At 45.9% G+C, this 19,182-nt stretch overlaps 1 protein-coding gene across 2 annotated transcripts in view; it reads left to right on the plus strand.

Moving 5' to 3' along the window:
* The first annotated feature begins 430 nt into the window (after positions 1-430).
* Positions 431-19,182, plus strand: part of ATRN (attractin) — a 199,042-nt gene continuing 180,290 nt past the window's right edge. For both annotated transcript variants that reach the window (XM_087935676.1, XM_087935677.1), the window contains exon 1: positions 431-927. In XM_087935676.1, the coding sequence (XP_087791802.1) occupies positions 668-927 (260 nt within the window). In that variant the 5' untranslated portion in view covers positions 431-667. The remainder of the gene's footprint in view (positions 928-19,182) is intronic.

The following is a 19,182-nucleotide window of genomic DNA, read 5'->3' on the forward strand; positions in this document are numbered from 1 at the left end:
GGGTCGGCTTCGCTTAACGACCGTGTGACGAATTTAACAACTGCAGGGATTCCCTGGCCAAAAATAAAAAAAAAAGGAGTTATAAAAAGGGAGCAAAACCCCACTTTTAATAAATGTTTCCCTTTGCGTCCTAAATTTCGGGCTCAGTTGGGGTCCTAAGTCGAGGACTAGCGGCATTCTTTGAATCCCTGACTCCCCCGGTTGGATTCCCACCTGCTGGTGGGCGAAGCCTGAGGGCGGAGAGGCCACGCCCACTCACCCCCCCCCTCTCCGCCACCCCCTTAGCCCGTTGCCGGGGAAACCGACAACTCCGCTTTCCTCTCTATGGCCTTTCTGGCGCGGTCAGAGCGGCCGGTGGCCGCTCTAGTCCTCCCGCCGACACGTCCGCAGACGCTCGTTCGCCGCCTTGGGCGCTCGTCCAGGGCCGGGTGACGCCATCGGGAGGAGACGCGCGCGCGCGTGCGTGATGGCGGCGCGGCGGCTCCGGGCCGCTTCTACCTCCGGAGGGTCCGGCGACTGAAAGCGGCGGCGGCGGCGGCGGGTCAGGCGTGAGAGCCGGGGAAAAAAAGGCGGCCGGCCCTTCTCCTCCTCCTCTTCCTCTTCCGAAGAGCGGCCGTCGGCGGCCCCCCCCCCGGTTCTCCGCGCCCTCGGGGGCTGGGCTCCGGCCATGGAGCGGTGGGACCGGCGTCGTCGTCGTCGGGGGGCGTCGTCCGGCCTGCTGGAGGCTCTGCCGGCCTTGCCGTGGCGAATGCTGCTGCTGCTGGTGCCGCTGCTGGCGGCGCGGGGCGCGGAGTCGACCACGGCGGATGGCAAGGCGTGCGAGAAGCCCTGCGCCAACGGAGGACGCTGCCAGCCCAGCACCGGCCAGTGCGAGTGCCAGCCCGGCTGGGTGGGCGACCAGTGCCAGCACTGCGGGGGGCGCTTCCGGTGGGTGAGGAGGGGGCGGCCGGGGCTGGGTGGGGGGGTTGGGGGGCTGGGGAGAGGGGGAGGGCCAGAGGGCCAGCGAGCGGGACTTGGGGTTGCCATCCCCCCTCCCTCCCTCCTTCCCTCCTGGGGGAGGGGCTGCTTCCCACCCCCAGCCTCCCATTTCCCCCTTCTTTTGGGCGGTACAGGGTCCCAGTTTTGGCTCCTCCGCCAGATGCTGGGTTGCTCGGCTCAGCCCGGGTAGGAGGGAGGGATTGCCTTATTATTATGGTTTATTAATAGTAGTATGATTGTTATTATTAGCATTAGCATTATTATTAGCATTGGTATTATTATTAGCATTATTATATTACTAGAATTAGTATTACTATTAGTACTATTAGTATCAGTATTACTAGTATTTCTATTGTATTTTATTAGTATTAGTATTACTAGTATTTCTATTATATTTTATTTTCTTGTAGTCAGCCAGATGTTCAGTCTGGGTTTCACGTTTTTGTCTGTCTGTGGAGTCCTTTGCAAGGGACCTGGGATTGTTGTTGTTATTTAATCTTGAATTCCATTCACAGTCTGGGACTGGTAAAAACTTAATAGTTCAAGTCCTAAACTAGGACTGAAGAGCTGTTGAGGTAACGTCTGTATATGATGATGATGATGATTGATGATTAATCGTTGCACAGTCAGCCAGATGTTCAAACTGGGTTTCACATTTTTCTCAACCTATGGAGTCCTTTCCAAGGACCTGGTATTGTTGTTGTTATTATTTATTCTACAGTTTGATTCACACTATGGGAATGTTAAAAAAAAACTTAGCAGTTCAAGCCCTAAACAAGGATCCAAGAGCTGTTGAGGTAATGCCTGCAAATGATGATGATGGTTATTATTATTGATATCTTTATTATTATTATTAATCATTCCACAGTCAGCCAGATGTTCAGACTAGGTTTCACATTTTTGTCAACCTATGGAGTCTTTTCCAAGGACCTGGTATTGTTATTATTTAATCTACAATTCAGGTCACAGTCTGGGACTCATAAAAACTTAGCAGTTCAAGGCCTAAACAAGGACCTCAGAGCTGTTCAGGAAATGTCTGTATATTATTGTTGTTGTTATTAATCATTGCACAGTCAGCCAGAAGTTCACACTGGGTTTGGTGTTTTCATCTACCTATTGAGTCTTTACCGAGGACCTGGGATAGGCAGATATGGATGTTTGATGGTGTTAGAGGGTTTATTGTTATGGTTCGTCGCACAGTCAGCCAGATGTTCAGACTGGATTTGGCATTTTCGTCTATCTAGTTCCTCTTCTTTATTGATTTGCCATTTATCGCTCACCATCGGCTCACCTTACTCTAAGCAGCTCACAAACATAAAAAAGAAAAAAAAAGGAAGTTGGAACAAAGCAAAAGTAAAATAAAAGCCTGAAATGAACAAGGAAAAAGAAAACAAGGAAAATGCATGGATATGATTAGCAAAGAAGATGGGTGAGGGGGGCGCAGGGGAGGGAAGGTGGATCCTGCTGTCAGTCTAGCAGCCACCTTCAGAGTTCAACTCTCCCATTGGGGTCTGCAGGCAAATTTCCAGAGCCAGGTCTTTAGGGTCTTGCAGATGCTGCACGAAGGCAGGGCTTGACTTTCCAGTAAGGACAAAAGACCAGGATTGGGTCAAGGACTATGGGATCTTGTCCCTCCTAATTGTCTTTCCTGTCATGGATATCCGGATAATTCCAATTTTCTCTTTAAAGGGGTCAGTTCTGTACACAGTTGAGCCCAACATCCCTGTTGCTAAGTGAAAGCTTTCAGTGAGCTTTGCCCCATTTTACAGTTTTTCTCGCCACAGTTGCTAAGTGAATCACCGCAGTTAATTAAGTTAGTTCCACAGTTAAGTTAATCTGGCTTCCCCATCGACTTTGCTTGCAAGATGGTTGCGAAAGGGATCACTTGCCCCCACTTCCCCCTGGGGTTACTGCTACCATCATACATACACGTCGGTTGCCAAACGCCTGAATTTTGATCGTGAGATCACAGGGATCCTGCAGTGGTTGTAAGGGTGAAAAATGTTCACAAGTAACTTTTTTTTTCAGTGCCATTGTAACTTTGAATGGCCACTAAATGAACTGTTGTGTGGAGGAGTCCTTGGTGCCTTCTGATCTTGCTTGTTTTCTTGCAGACTTTTCATCACCCAAACTTGGCAACAGCATCAGTGCTAGTAAGGAATGGGGGTTTGCTGTCACTGACTCTGCACTCTGCACCGCACTCCTTACTAGCGCTGATGATGTTACCTAGTTTGGTAGCGAAATGTCTGCAACAAAACAAGCAACCTCCGAGAGCGCCAAGGACTCCTGATTTCCACCCCGAGCTGCAAATATTCTCCTTTATTGATAACCTGCCTTGCAAAAACCTCTGGATGAGGCCATTGACGGAGGGGCAGCGGGCTAAACACATCATGCCATTCGCCTTGCCTAAGTAATTCTTATAACTTAAACCTTAGCCAAACAACTGAGATGCCCAGAACAGTGTGGCTCTGGTATAATTCATTTCCCCCGACTATGTGAGGCTTGGAAGAAGAACCACAGAGAAGTTGGCATCCTTATTCATTAGGCTACATTACTGTGTGGCTGGTCTCCCAGAAGATCTGGGATGATATGCAGAGAGGCTGCCAAGAAGCACTTAATGCCCAGACTGCAGTCTTTAAAAAGAGAGAGAGAGAGAGAGAGAGAGGCACCTCAGTCTGGACTGATGTTCAGAGGTGAAGATTGTCGATCAATCTTGCCATATCTAACCAGTGAGGCTTTCACAGTGAATCTCATCAGCTGGGAGGATTTCAGCTGGTGGTGTAGTAATGGCAGGGACCGGATTTGTCAGAGCAATTCTTTATTCTACTTCTAATACGGCCAAGTGTGATTGGACACCCAAGGAATTTGTCTTGGTGCAAATGCTCTCAGTGTGCATAAAAGAAAAGAGACATTTGTCAAGAGCCAAGAATCATCAGGTGCAACACTTAATGATAGTCATAGGGCACAATAAGCAATCAAATCATACTAGGAAACAATAGAGATCGTTAGGATACAAGTGATAAAGTTTACAGTCATACAGTCACAAGTGGGAGGGGAGGGGTGAGAAGGAGTGATGAGAAGATTAATAGTAATAGTAGTGAAGAATTTGTACAGTGTTGAGGGAATTGTTTGTTTAGCAAAAAACTGTTCTTGCGTCTAGTTGTTCTGGTGTGCAGGGCTTTATAGTGTAGTTTTGAGGGAAGGAGTTGAAACAGTTTACGTCCAGGATGTGAGGGGTCTGTAGATATTTTCACAGCCCTCTTTTTGACTCGTGCAGGATTCACGTCCTCGATGGAAGGCAGGTTGGTAGCCGTTGTTCTTTCTGCAGTCCTAATTCCTCTCTGGAGTCTGTGTCTTTCCTGTTGGGCTGCAGAACCGAACCAGACAGTTATAGAGGTGCAGATGGCAGACTCAGTGATTCCTCTGTGGAACTGGATCAGCAGCTCCTTTTGGGCAGTTTGAGCTTTCGGAGTTGGTGCAGAAAGAAGGAAGCTGGTGAAAGTGCATTTGCCCTGCTCAGAGCAGAGTCAGCCCTCTTTAGCCCAAACAAAGGCCAAACCCAGCCTCGACCTACCTGGTGTGAGGCCCAGCCTCCAGGAAGGAGCCAGCCTCTTCAGTTCCCACAATGCACCTGGGGTTCTGATTGACCTGCGCCTGGTGAGGTCTGGAGACACACTGGAGAAGTCAAAAGGCCTGATGATGCAGGAAACGGCCGTGACTTACTTACTCTTCATTTGCTACTACAGGTAGTAGTGCTCGACCGACAAGAGTTCGTCTAGGGACCGTTCAAAGTTACCACAGCATTGAAAAAAAGCGACCGATGACCGTTTTTAACACTTTCGATCGTTGCAGCATTCCCCCATGGTCATGGGAATGAAATTTGGTCGCTTGGCAACGGACTCATATTTATGACGGTTCCAGTGCCATGCGATCCCCTTTTACGACCTTCTGACCAGAATAGTCAATGCGGACGCCAGGCTCACTTTAACAGCTGTGCTACTAACTTACCGGGCGCAGTGGTTCCCTTAACCCCTGTGGCGAGAAAGGTCGTAAAAGGAGGCAAAATTCATTTAAATGTTTTCGCCTAGCCACAGGAACGTTGGGATCAGTGGCGGTCGTAAGGCGAGGCCTACCTGTAGCGGTTCGATGGCGGAAGGCCGAGCAGCGTCTCTTCCGTGAGGTTTGAGCCTTCAGCTTCACAGAACATTTTGAGTGGCTCAGTGAGGCTGGTGGACAAGAAAGAGCAGTCGAGGGGAAGGGTTTGCAGGTGGGCTCTTTGGGAAGATGTGCGAAGGTGTGCGAAGGTGACAGGGATGAAAATCAGGGATGAATGGCTTTTGATTCTGCGCTATGTGAAACCCAGAGGTGCTTTTTCAGGAGGCAGCTGGACTTTCTGGTTTCTTCCTTTGAAGACATTTCGCTTCTCATCCCAGAAGCTTCTTCAGCTCTGACTGGATGGTGGGGAATGGAAGGATTTCTACTCCTTGCAGACAGCTGGTCATTGGCATCCTTTTAGAACAAGGGCCTTCAAACCTGGCAAGTTTAAGACTTGTGGACTTCAACTCCCAGAATTCCTCAGCTGACATTATTGGAGGAGGAATTCTGGGAGTTGAAGTCCACAAGTCTGAAAGCGGTCAAGTTTGAAGACCCCTGAATTCTATCATGCCTGCCTGCCTGCCTGCCTGCCTGTCTATTGTCTCCGTATCCATCCAGCTCTATCTATCTATCTTATCTATCTATCTATCTATCTATCTATCTATCTCTATCTATCTATCTATCTATCTATCTATCTATCTATCTATCTATCTATCTATCTATCATCTATCTATCTTACCTTACCTTACCTTACCTTACCTTACCTTACCTTACCTTACCTTACCTTATCTCATGTTATCCCATCCATCCATCCATCCATCCATCCATCCATCCATCACAAGGGCCTTCAAACTTCGCCAGTTTAAGGCTTGTAGACTTCAACTCCCAGAATTCCTCAGCTGACATGATTGGAGGAGGAATTCTGGGAGTTGAAGTCCACAAGCCTTAAAGCTGTCAAGTTGGAAGGCCCCTGTTTCAGAGGGTAATTGAGGCCACTTGGAGGTTTATCTGTGTCCTCAGGGTCACCCGAGTGGTGCTAACGGTTCCTGTGGTCTGCAGTTTTTTCCCCTCTGAAAATCTATTCCTACTCCCACACCGTTCATCCAGGTCATGTTGTCCCAAAGGTGATTTTTCAGGAGGCAACTGGAGGTTTTTCAGAAGGCAATGTGTATTATATGAAAGTTTTCTGAAAATCTCTTGGCTGGTAGTTTTTAGTGTAGTCCCGGGTTCTCCAAACTTGGCAATTTTTAGACTTGTGGACGTCAATTCCCAGAATTCCCCAGCGAGCAAGGGGAGTTCTAGTCCTGCCTTAGCTCTGAAAGCTAGCTGGCTGCCTGGGTCAATCACCAGGAGACGGTGAGTTCTAGTCCTGCCTTAGGCATGAGAGCCAGCTGGGTGACTTTGGGCCAATCACCCAGTGGCACTAAGTTCTAGTCCTACCTTAGTCATGAAAGATGTCTGGGTGACTTTGGGCCAAATACCAGAAGGCTGGGAATTCTAGGCCTGCCTTAACATGAAAGCCACTGGGTGACTTTGGGCTGATCACCTGGAGTTGGGGAGTTCTAGTCCCGCCTTAGGCATGAAAGCTGGCTTGGCGATTTTGGACCGATCACCAGGAGACGGTGAGTTCTAGTTCTGCCTTAGTCATGAAAGCCAGCTGGGTGACTTTGAACCAGTCACCAAGAGACTGGGAGTTCTAGTCCCACCTTAGGTACGAAAACTAGATAGCATTGGGCCAGCCCTTCTCTCTCAACCCAGTCTAGTTAACAGGGTGGTTGTTGTGGAAGAAATCGGAGGAGAGAGACGTGTCATTCCCTACCTTGGTTTATTCATAAAAATAACGAGGGTTACACATAAATCTTAAAAAATAATAGTCTGAGCTGGTGATGACAGGGGAAGATCTCACTCCCTTGTCTCCACAAGGGTGGTGGCAGATGAACGAAGTCAGATGAGTCGAGGCGAAGGACGGGGATGAATAATCCAGCGGGCATCATTTCCTTGGCTTGGTTAAAACTGAGGGTGAGTCAACAAGCGGCTGGCATTTACTTTTGAGATAAACACCAGGAGGGCGAGCAAAAATGATAGGGTTGCGATCGCAGCCTGAAAAGGAACATTCTAGATCCTGCAGGCCTGAAGTCGATGGTGCAAGGACGGGTGCTGAGAGGAAGGTGCTTCTAGTGGATCAACCATGGCCGAATGAGAAGGGTTGGATCACCCCAAGTGAGTCCAAAATTTATGTTGCCAAGTGAGGCGTTTGTTAAGGGAGTATCTCCCATTTTAGGACCCTTTTTGTCACGGTTGTTAAGTGAATCATTGCAACCGTCATAAATATAGGTGAGTTGCCAGGTGCTGGGACGTTGATCATGTGACCATGGGGGTGCTGCAATGGTCGTAAGTGCAAGTACCGGAATTTGAACAGTCAGTGAAGAAATGATTGCTAGTTGAGGACCTGTTGTATTTACCTGTCCATCCATCCATCCATCTTGATATATGTATCCATCCATCCAGCCAGCTTGATATATCTATCTATCTATCCATCCATCCATCTATCTTGATCTATCTATCTACATCCATTCATCCATCCATCCATCTTGATATATCTGTCTATCTATCTATCTATCTATCTATCTATCTATCTATCTATCTATCTATCTATCTATCTATCTATTTATCCATTCATCCATCTATCTTGATCTATCTATCTACATCCATCCATCCATCCATCCATCTTGATATATCTGTCTATCTATCTATCTATCCATCCATCCATCCATCCATCCATCCACCCACCCATCCATCCATCTTGATCTATCTATCCATCCATCTTGATCTATCTATCTATCGATCGATCGATCGATCGATCGATCTATCCATCTTCATACAGCTCTATCTATCTATCTATCTATCTATCTATCTATCTATCTATCCATCCATCCATCCATCCACCCATCCAGCTTGATCTATCTGTCCATCCATCCATCCATCTTGATCTATCTATCCATCTATCCATCCATCTTGATCTATCTATCTATCTATCTATCTATCTATCTATCCATCTTGATATATGTATCTATCTATCCATTAATCGATCCATCCCTCTTCCTATCTATCTATCTATCTATCTATCTATCTATCTATCTATCTATCTATCTAACCACCCATCCACCCATCCATCCATCCATCCATCTATCTATCTATCTATTGCTATCTATCCATCTATCTATCTATCGCTATCTATCCATCTTGATACAGCTCTGTCTGTCTGTCTATCTAGCATCTATCCAGTTTCATATCTCTCAATTTCCATCCATCCATCCATCCAATTTATATGGCTGTCCATCTTACAAGATTTGACGCTGGACAGTGCTCAACAGAAGTAAAAAAAAAAGATAAAACCATAAATATGTTAAAGCCATATTTTAAAAGTTAAAAGATACGAGTGAAATAATGGTTCCCGACTTCATAAGTACCTCACTTTGGTAAGTTTTTATTTTCCAGCTCTTTCGAAGAGGCATCTGTTTATGGGCCATCCCATCTAAACGGACTTTGCTCCTGCGGTGAAGGGATTCCTGAAACATTAACTCACATTTTTGTTTGTGTAAAGTTGTCGAGCTGCACCGAATAACTCCCCACTGAGAAGGATTTCCAGGCCACCCAGATCTGTTTTATTGTCTCGTTATGATCTGATTAATGCAGTTTTATTGCTCTTTGATTTCTTGTGTTTTGCTGACTGTAAGATAGGCCCAGCTTTGACCGTGTCCACTTTTATCATTGTTTTACTGTGTTTTGTTTTGTTTTGTTTACTTTGTGTCTCAAAATTTGTTTCTGCTTTTCAAATGGGTTGGGAAGTTTGAAAAGTGTGTTGTTTTTATTGTTTAAATTGGTTACAGCTGCCCCGTCCACCTGACTGTGGAGTTTACTTCCTAACTGTTTAAAAATGCCTTCTGAAAATGAGTAAATATTCTAAACCCCAGGCGCCTGATGGGTGTGCATGCATGCTTAACTCTTCCCATATATTTTATTTTCTACTTTTTGATTGTGTGTGTGAGAAGAGAGGAGAAGTTGAAGATAATGTTGGTCCCAAGCCCAAAGATCATTCAGTTGAATCCAGTTCTTTCTGTGCTTACACCCAATAAACAGAATCTTGCCGTACTAAAGCTATAACCTACTAACCCAATAGATATCTTCTGGGAGAATCTATAGTGTGACTCCAATAAAGGTGAATATTTTTCAGGGTTTGGTGTTCTCTGAGCTTGGTTGTTTTCCTGCAGACGTTTCATTACCAAACTGGGTAGCATCATCAGTGCTAGAAGGGGGAGGGTGTTGCATGTATATAAACAGGGAGCAACTTCCCCTTTTTACTTTAGCTTATTTGTCTGGCTTGGTACCAGTAGACCTGGACTTCATGACCACAATTGAGCCCAACCGTTATGCTGTGAAGTGAGACATTGGTTAAGTGAGTTTTTACAACCATTGTGATGACCCAGAGTGGGATACAAAACAAACACAGTCTCAGAAAACAGGTGAAACCCCTTTTATTCCTTCGCTTGGTTTCCAAACTCCAAAGATCCTTGATTGAAGCCAAAAAAAAATCTCCCACACAAACAGTTAGAAGAAGGAGGGAAAAAGCAACGCAAACCAGGCAAGATAAGGGCTGGAGGATATCCACAGATAACAGAATATACACTGGGAAGGACGCCAAACTCAGAGAGGAACCATAAACTGGAGATATTTCCATGCTTGTTTCTAGCACTTGCCCATACGCATGTCCTTCCTCTTATCCAGTTGTCACAGCTGCAGCCCATGAAGGGGATCAGGACCCTTTCCTCCCCCGTAGACCATGCTATTCACGTCTCTCCCTTATCCTCTCCTCTCTGTGTGTCTTAGGATGGAGAGGCGATGGGCCTGGTTCTTCCTCTGACTGCCCAGCCGGCCTCTGCCCTTCCCCAGTCTCCTCCACAACCTTCGGAGCCCCACTTCCACTCCCCGTCGGCTGTTCCTCCGTCTCCACCAGGGGCAGGACAACCATTTTACAACCTTTCTCGCCACATTTGTTAAGTGAATCCCTCCAGTTGTTAAATGAATAACACCGTTGTAAAATGAATCTGGTTTTCTCCATGGATTTTGCTTGTCAGGGGGCTGCAAACGGTGATCACTTGACCCCTGGGACACCGCAACTATCACTTGAGTCAGTTGCCAAGCCATCCTGAATTTTAACCCCACGACCCACGGGGATGCTGCCAGGATCATAAGTGGGAAGAATGGTGGTAAACCTTGTTTTTTTTCCAGTGCCGTTGCAACTTTGAATGGACACTAAATGAGCTGCTGTAAGTTGAGGAATGCCTGCAGTCCCTTGATTGAGCTAGTGATGGTTGATCCAGTGTTAACCTTGGTGCTAATTTTTGCCAACACCCCTTTCCTTCTAGACCTATTGGGGTAATGAAACTTGTACAAAAAACCACCAAGCTCAGACAGCACCAGGGACCCCATAGTCCTCCTCCTCCTCAAACCCCACTCCCTTCTAGCACTGATGATGTTATCTAGTTTGGTACTGAAAGGTCTGCAAGAAAACCACCAAGCTCAGAGAGCACCGATGACCCCCTTTTTCCTTCCTTCCTTCCTTCCTTCCTTCCTTCCTTCCTTCCTTCCTTCCTTCCTCCTCCTTCCTCCTCCTCCTCCTCCTCCTCCTCCTCCTCCTCCTCCTCCTCCTCCTCCTCCTCCTCCTCCTCCCTACCCCACTCCCATCTGGCACTGATGATGTTACCTAGTTTGCATAATGAAACATCTACAAAGGAAACAGCCAAGTGCACAGAGCACTAAAGACCTCATAGTCTTCCTCCTCCTCCTCCTCCTCCTCCTCCCAAACTCCGCTCCTTCCTAGCACTGATGATGATACCTTTTGGGTAATGAAAGGTCTGCCAGATCTATCTATATCTATATATCTATTATCTATATATATCCACCCAGTTATAAAAATAATTATGACTCCTCTGATTAATGCAAAATACTCTCAACGACGTGGCCCAAATGAAATGGTTCACTTTTGCAAGGATCTCCTTTTTGCAGTTTTTTTTCCCCCTCTCTCTCTAAATTTAATGACGTTGCGTTTCAAAAGGGCCCAGCGTGGTTTTTCTCCGCTTGTTTGGCTCTCAAGAAAGTCCCCCTAGACGGGAAGCTCTTCGGTGTTACTCGGATTGGAAGCCTCTGGGTGACGTCCGTGGAGGTTCTCCCATTATCCAAGTCACGGTGGTGCCAAAAGGTGGCTTTTTCGAAAGGCAACCGGACTTCCTTGGGAGTTTCCCCCCCCTCTTGAAGACCTTTCGCTTCTCATTCCAGGGAGCTTCATCGGTTCTGGACAATGAACCGATGAAGCTTCCCGGACAAGAAGCGAAACGTCTTCAAGGGGGAAAAAAAAATAAAATAAACCAAGGAAGTCCGGCTGCCTTTCGGAAAAGTCACCTCTGTGTGATGCTCGAGACAGCTTGAGCTTGAAAACCTGTCTGGCTGGAGCTTAAATTTAATCCTCTCCGGGTTAGTTAAGCAGGTTGTTTTTCTAAAGGAAAAAAAAATTAATTTTTTTTTGGAAGGATGAGCTTCTTCCTGTGGCCTATTTAAACCTTCACTCCGAACTTGGTTGCAGGACCCCGGCGAGTTCAAAGCCAGCGTCATTTTGCGGGGCGTTTGGGCCCATTTGGTAGGCTGGCCCAATTCTTGTTTATTCTTTCCGCCTTTGAAGCTCCCTGTTCTCCCACGAAATTAAAAAACCACGATGGTCTTCTCTTCGTCTGGACTTTTGACGGGTGCATTCCAGGTGAAAGTTGCAGAGGCCTGTGGTCCGTCTGGCCAGACTATTTTTTCTTTTTAAATCTTCCCTTGTTGGAAGAAACATCCTTCTGGGTTCGGTTCCAAGTGGGGGAAAAAAAACCACTGGAAACCTGGAGGCCGTTTGGGAAGATGGTTTAAGGGTGGACAGGACCACGTGGCTCGGAGCTCCAAAAGTGAAAAGGAAGATCGCACGCTTCAGGATGTGGGGCGAAGGAAAAGAAAGGGCGGAGATGCGGAGAATCCCTTTGTTTCCTACCGTCTGTCGGGACCCACCTGAGTGTTTCCTGTTCCTGTGTCAGAAATGCATCCCATTGGCTGTCAGACTCCCAGGGGCGGGAGGGTCTTAGCTAACTTTGTTGGCTTTGCCTGGACCCCGTGGCTTCACCTGAGTGCTGGCTGATGCAGTCTTCCCAGGCCAGGTGGTGAGATGTGTAGAGGCCTTTGTGATGTAGAATACTCGGCCCCAGGCCTTAGTGGCCCTCCCATTAACAAAGGGGTGGGCAGGGTGAGCTTCTGCTTCTGAGGTGAGTTTCTGCTTCTGAGCTTCTACTTCTCTTTTTAGGGGAAATATTCTTCCTTTTTAGTATATCCTAAAATATTTCATTTTCCTAGGAGACGGGGTGGGTGCGAACTTCCAACACTCCGGCATGAAAGAATAGGCTCTGGGTTTAAAATGAAAGGGTTCCCTCCCCCCCCCCCTTCCTTTATATATAATACTTGAGTATTTTTTAAAGTTAGTAAACTATCAACACTTTTAAAAAGTGCTTTCTCCCTTTTGGGTTCAAAAACAAATTGACCTAAAACAGAGGATTTTCTTACTATCGCTTACGATGAAGATTAACGGGTTAACAGGAGCAGATATTACGCCTCACAGCAAAGAGAAGCAGACGGGGTCAAATCGATCCTTTCATCCAAAGGAGAGAATATATTTGACTTTGTTTCTTTTTTTTTTTTTAAAACAGTGTTTTTATTCTCATTTTGACATAATTCTCCTGATAATTGACAATTAACCTTCAGTGCTTCTCAAATTCTTTTTTTTTTTGAAAACAATTTTATTGTTTTTTTAACAAACGAACAAACAAAACATAAAAACATCAGCTCTCGTCCATACTTATATACAAGCAGTGTGTCGGTTGGTTCATCAGTTTTGTGCATTCATTTCGTAGTCACAATTACAGTTAAATTACATAATAACTCGTATTATCAATCCAAACTTATATATCCTCATATCATTACTGAAAAAAAGAAAGATTTGACTATACTTTTATTCAGTCATGCCTTCTGAGATAACTATAGTTTAAGTAATTTATTCTATAACAAATCATATAATCATACCAATTCTATCCTAAGAAAAAAAAACATTTTATAAATGTAATGTCAAATAACAAAAGAAAAAAGAAAAGTAAAGTCAATAATATTCCTTATTGCCTAACATTCTAAATATTCTATTTTTGTATTTCATCATCCCGCCATTGATAGAAAAGGTCCCAAATTGTATAAAATCGTTTATCTTCTTGCTCTCTAATTTCAAATGTATATTTGACTTTGTTTCTTGTTCTGAAATTGCTCCCGGGTTTTGTGCTGGTAATGAAAAAAGGAAACTTGGTTTTTGTAATAGAAATAGCTTGCACGTACTGTCGTGTGAAAACAAAAAAGTTGTGATCGTAGTGTTATCTTCTACCCTGCTAAAGAGACTCAGAAGTTGGTACCTTTTTCTTTCCTTTCTCAAACCAAGAAGGGGATTTTTTTAAAAAATAAATCATTAGTGTTCAAGATCATTGGCCTTCGTAGGACTGCTTGTTTGGAAGTGCGTTATGTACACGCAGGTAATCATGAGATTCCCAAAATGCTGTTCGCTGTGCAAGTGATTTTTCAACGGTTAATTGCTAGCTTTAGTGCAGGCTGACTCCAGAGTGATTTCCCAAAGACATTGAGACTCTAGGAAGAATGCAAAGAAAAGCAACGAAGAGGATTAGGGGAGTGGAACGGGGTGGGGTGGGATTCAATTTTTTAAACAACCGGTTCTGTGGGCGTGGCTTGGGTGGTGGTCGTGGCTTGGTGGTCATGTGACCAGGTGGACGTGGCTTGGTGGTCATGTGATTGGCTGGGCGTGTCCAACTCAACATCACTCACGCATCTCCTCGCCTGGCCTCTCGTGACTGTGGGGATGCTGAAAACAGTCGTAAGTGTGAAAAATGGTCATAGGTCACTTTTTTCAGTGCCATTGTAACTTTGAATGGTCACTCCACGCAAGCAAAGTACCAGCAAAGGAGGGAAAAATAACTCCAAAGAAGTTCCTGAGACAGGAAGTCTAGTCCTGCCAAGAATGTAATAAGGGTTAACAGAGAGGCAGTTTCTGGAAGCAACACCAGAACGTTTCCTTCCTGCCTTCCTTACAGGATTAGCCCCAGGAATTTCTTCTAACAACCAGTTCTCCAAACTGCTTAGAAGGTTAACAACCGGTTCTAGCAAATAGGTGAGAACCGGTAGAATCCCACCCCCTGGACTGGAGGCTAAAAGATATACAGAACATTTCTTGGAATTGGGTGTGTTTAGTTTAATGAAAAGAAGAACTAGGACTGACGTGATAGCTGTCTTGTAATATTTGAGGGTCTGCCCCAAAGAAAAGGGGGGCGGTCAGCCTATTTTCCAAAGCCCCCGAAGGCAGGATAAGAAACAATGGATGGAAACTAATCCAGGAGAGAAGCAGCCTGGAATTAAGGAGAAACTTCCTAAGAGCGAGGACAATTAACTGGTGGAACTGCTTGCCACCAGAAGCTGTTGGCATTCCGTTCATTGGAGGTTTTGAAGAAGAGATTGGACAGCCATTTGTCTGAAATGGCAGAGGGCCGTAATGGCGAACCTGTGGCACGCCAGAGGTCAGCCGGAAGAGCCTCACTGCGCATGTGTGCGCACCCCTTGCTGGCCAGCTGGTTGTCAGGTATCTGCTGCGCATACGTGGGGGAGATGTCGTGGGGGAGACGTGTCCATGCTCAGAGGCATCGCGGCATGCGGGGGATTACGTGTGCATGCGCAGAGGCATGTGTGGGGGGTCGCACGTGCCATGCGCAGAGGCGCACGGTGCACATACAGGGTCGTGCATGCATGCTCAAGGGGAGTTGCATGCGCATTGCATTATAGGTGCAGGCACACGTGCGCACTTATGGCATGCAATGTGGAAAAGGTTCACGCTCGTGAGTATAGGGGTTTGCTGCCTGAACAGGTGCTGGACTAGAACAGGGGTCGCCAACCTTTTGGACCTCAGGGACCACCAAACTGATCATTTTAAATCCTGCGGACCACTGATATGAATTTGGACTGACGGTGGTTGTAGGAAAAAAGTGCAGGAAAATCCCGCACCCCGTTTTTCTACCGATCAGTCATTCTTTATTTGGGATCGCAGGGTACCGTCTCCAGCTCCGTTCTCAGGGGGAGAGAGAGAGAGAGAGAGAGAGAGAGAGACTGAGAGACTTTTGGCTTCATGCAAGGAAAACAGCAGAAGCAGCAGAAGTCTTTCTTTCTCTCCTCCAAACTCCGCCAGAAACGCATCTTTGTGAGCCTTTTGGAGCAGGAGGCCTTGCAGGGCCCCAAAGACTCATTTCTGACAGAGTTTGGGGGAGAAAAAGAAAAACTTTGGCTGCTTTCCTTGCGTGCAGCCAAAAGCAGAAGAAGGAAGAAGCAGAAAAAAGCAGCCCGGTGGCCAGGCAAGGCGTGTGGGGGTGAGAGGGGCAAGTTCCCCCCTCCGCCCTTTCCCCCCCTCCCCTCACTACCTCGTGTTGTACACAATGCAAGCGATGTGCAAGTCTTGTGTTCCCGCGGGCCATGTGGGTGGTGCAGCCTTGTGTTCCTGCACAGCCTGGCTAAATTGCTTTTTGCAGGGGGGAAACATTTCTCTGCGGACCACTCAAATTTTTGCACGGACCGCCAGTGGTCCCTGGCCCACTGGTTGGCGACCACTGGACTAGATGACCTCCAAGGTCCCTTCCAACTCCATTTTCCTTTTCTGTTATTCTGTCCTGGCTGTTGGCTGAGTTCAACTTTGCTTTTGGAAGTCATTTTGTTTTGATGGCAACCTTACAAGAGTGGAAGTTAGCGTTGGTAGAAGGCGAGGGAGCTTTTCGACTTCATGACCAATACAGGTCGTTCCTGACGTCCGGACGCAACGGAGCCCAAAATGTATGTTGCTAAGCGAGACATTGGTTCAGTGAGTTTTGCCCCATTTTATGACCTTTCGGGCCACGATTGTTAAGCGAATCACTGCAGTTCTTAAGTTAGTAACATGGTCGTTAAGCGAATCTGGCTTTTCCCCTTGACTTGGCTTGTCAGAAGGTCACAAATGGTGATCATGTGGCCCTGGGAAACACTGCAACCATCATAAATGTGAGTCAGTTGCCAAGCGCCCAAATCTCGATCAAATGACCGCGGGTCTTTAAGTGGGAAAGACTGTCATAAGTCACTTTTTTCAGTGCCTTTGACTGGTCACCAAGTGAACTGTTGTAAGTGGAGGACCACCTGTACCAATGCTTAATAAAGAGGAGGCATTTCAATGGTAATATTCTCCCACTTGATCCCAAGTGCTTTCTTGGAGTCCCGATAAAAGTTCACCTGGGTTGTTTTGGTTTTATTATGCAAGATAGCAGAGTTCCTGGAAGTTTTAGGAGATACCTTGAGTGCCTTATCTCTCCTCTCAGGGAGATAATAGAATTTTATTGCCTTTGCATGGCTTTTGAAAGTCCTATTGAACTTTGTAAAACTTGAATTTGCGGTTTACTAGGATCCAAGTAGGAAACGGATACCTATGAGAGCAGGTCTCCCAAGTTGGCCACTTTTAAGACTTGTGGACTTCAACTCCCAGAATTCCTCAGCCAGCATGTGTGGACTTCAACTCCCAGCATTCCCTAGCCAGCATGTGTGGACTTCAACTCCCAGCATTCCCTAGCCAGCATGTGTGGACTTCAACTCCCAGCATTCCCTAGCCAGCATGTGTGGACTTCAACTCCCAGCATTCCCTAGCCAGCATGTGTGGACTTCAACTCCCAGCATTCCCTAGCCAGCATGTGTGGACTTCAACTCCCAGCATTCCCTAGCCAGCATGTGTGGACTTCAACTCCCAGCATTCCCTAAGCCAGCATGTCTTGTGTTTAACTCCCAGCCTTCGCTAACTGGCAGAATTTCCCAGCCAACAAGAGAGCGAAACGCTGCCTTTAATGGGAGTGTTGGCCAATTAAATTGATGAAGGCTTGTGTCTCTTGGTACTTAAATCCACGTGGCTCTCGACTTACAACTGCTCCGTTTGGTGACCGTTCAAAACGGCAACAGCACTGCAAAAAGCGACATGAGCATTTTTCGCACGGCCGTCGAAGTAGGCCGGGATTTTGTCTGCTTGCTGAAGTCTGACACACACCTAAAGCAGAAAAGATGGGTAGAATGTAAAATCCACCTAATTTTTTTTTTTTAAAAGCAACTTTTGGCAAGATGATCTAAATTCACACTTCGCCCTGAAATAGTCTGAAATCAAAATTTGTTTATTTGTTTACAATGTAGCATACAAAGAAAAAAAACCAAAGCAAATAATGGGAAAAAGAGGGAAGGGAAGAGTGAGAAAAAGAAGGGGAAAAAAAGAAAGTAAGAAAAGGCCTTGATTTCCCTTCGGTGCGGTAGAATAAGGCCTTCACATCAGAGCTCAACTTTTTACATTTCCATTAGCCGTTTCTATCCGAACAAATCAGTCTGAATCAGTAAAACTCCAAGTCAAAGTTTTATTTTTTTCTCTACCTCAAGCACAAAAGTTCAGTAGTTGTTTCCAAGTAGGAATAAAAATATTTGGTTTTTTTTCTTCTTCTGCCAAAGCAGATGGTTTAGCCATCTCTGCTAACTCCATCAATTTTTGCAGCCGTTCATCCTTTGTGGGGATTGAAATTGTCCTTTTATTTCAGCGCCTAGTCAACATGCATAGCATCCAATTTTTTTCCCCCCAAGTCTTTTTCCATTATTAAACCTCAAAAGGCAGGCCTCGGGGGTTTTTCTCTTTATCTTCACTTCGAGACTTTTCTGTATTAAGATGTGAATCCTGCTCCAATATTTCTTTGCTTTATCGCACATCCGCCTGAAATATTCCTGAATTGGCGGATACATCAGTTGGTTGCTGTGGTCATGTTTTGTTTGCCATTCGATCCACTTAGGAAAGTAATTAAAAAGAAAAAAGGTACAGCTATTTTGAGAAGGCCGGCTGCGGTTGTATAGATAAAAACCCAGCAAGAATCTTTACCAGGGATGGTTTAAAAAAGGCAAGAGGCTTGCCATGACAGTGCAATATCTGTCTGTGTGTGTGTGTGTGTGTGTGTTGTACACCCAACACTGCTGAAAACAAGGCACAGCTTCTATTTTGACGACCTCTGCCTGAAATGCAGGAAGTCTTTTAACCTCGGGCCAAAACCGAGCCCAAACTTTCTGTGCTGGTTTGTCCCACGTTATGACTTTTCCCGTCGCCGTTGCTAAGCGGATCGCCGCCGTCATTCAGTTAGTAACACGTGTCAACTCGTAAAACATTCCTATGCCTGTTTTCGTAGTTGCCATTAAAAAAGGGGGGGCAGGAAGGAATCTGGAAGAGGAGTGCAGCAAAGCGAAAGTACATTCCAACTCTTTATCTTTAAAAGATTGCAACTAAAGTACCAGAGTTTTTGCCTGCGAATATATTTAATTGGAGAATGTGATTGATGACGCCCAGTCCGTGAACGTGCTCAATTGGAGAATCTGATTGGTGACACACCCGGGAGAGAGAGGAAACAGGGTCACAGGGGACTGTAAATGAGGTAGGCCAGAGTTGGCTTCATCCAGGGCAGGGCCAGGATGTCGCCTCTAATGGATCCTTGGAAGTTTTTTGAAGTTTGGCTCGAGAATCATGATTTCGTTAGGGCGATCCCGACACCCTTCCAGCTCAATTCTGATTCTACTGACCATCAGATGATTTAAAAATAGTTGCCTGTTGCAGCCTGCCATAACGCCTTTGTATCTAAAGGTTGGCGCAAGTCAGATCCTCAATTTTGCTTTTTTTGTTTTTTTAACTAAACTACCAGAGCTTTTTTCCCGCAAATATATTTAATTGGAGAATGTGATTGATGACACCCAGCCCGTAATTGGAGAATGTGATTGATGACACCCAGGCTGTGAACGTGCTCAATTGGAGAATCTGATTGATGACACACCCAGGGGGGAGGGAGGGGGGAAACAGGGTCCCAGGGGACTGTAAATGACTATGCCAGAGTTGGCTTCATCCAAGGAATG

The sequence above is a fragment of the Pseudonaja textilis genome, chromosome 6, assembly GCF_049901715.1.
Source record: "Pseudonaja textilis isolate UNSWEBS1 chromosome 6, rPseTex1.2, whole genome shotgun sequence".
NCBI lineage: Eukaryota > Metazoa > Chordata > Lepidosauria > Squamata > Elapidae > Pseudonaja > Pseudonaja textilis.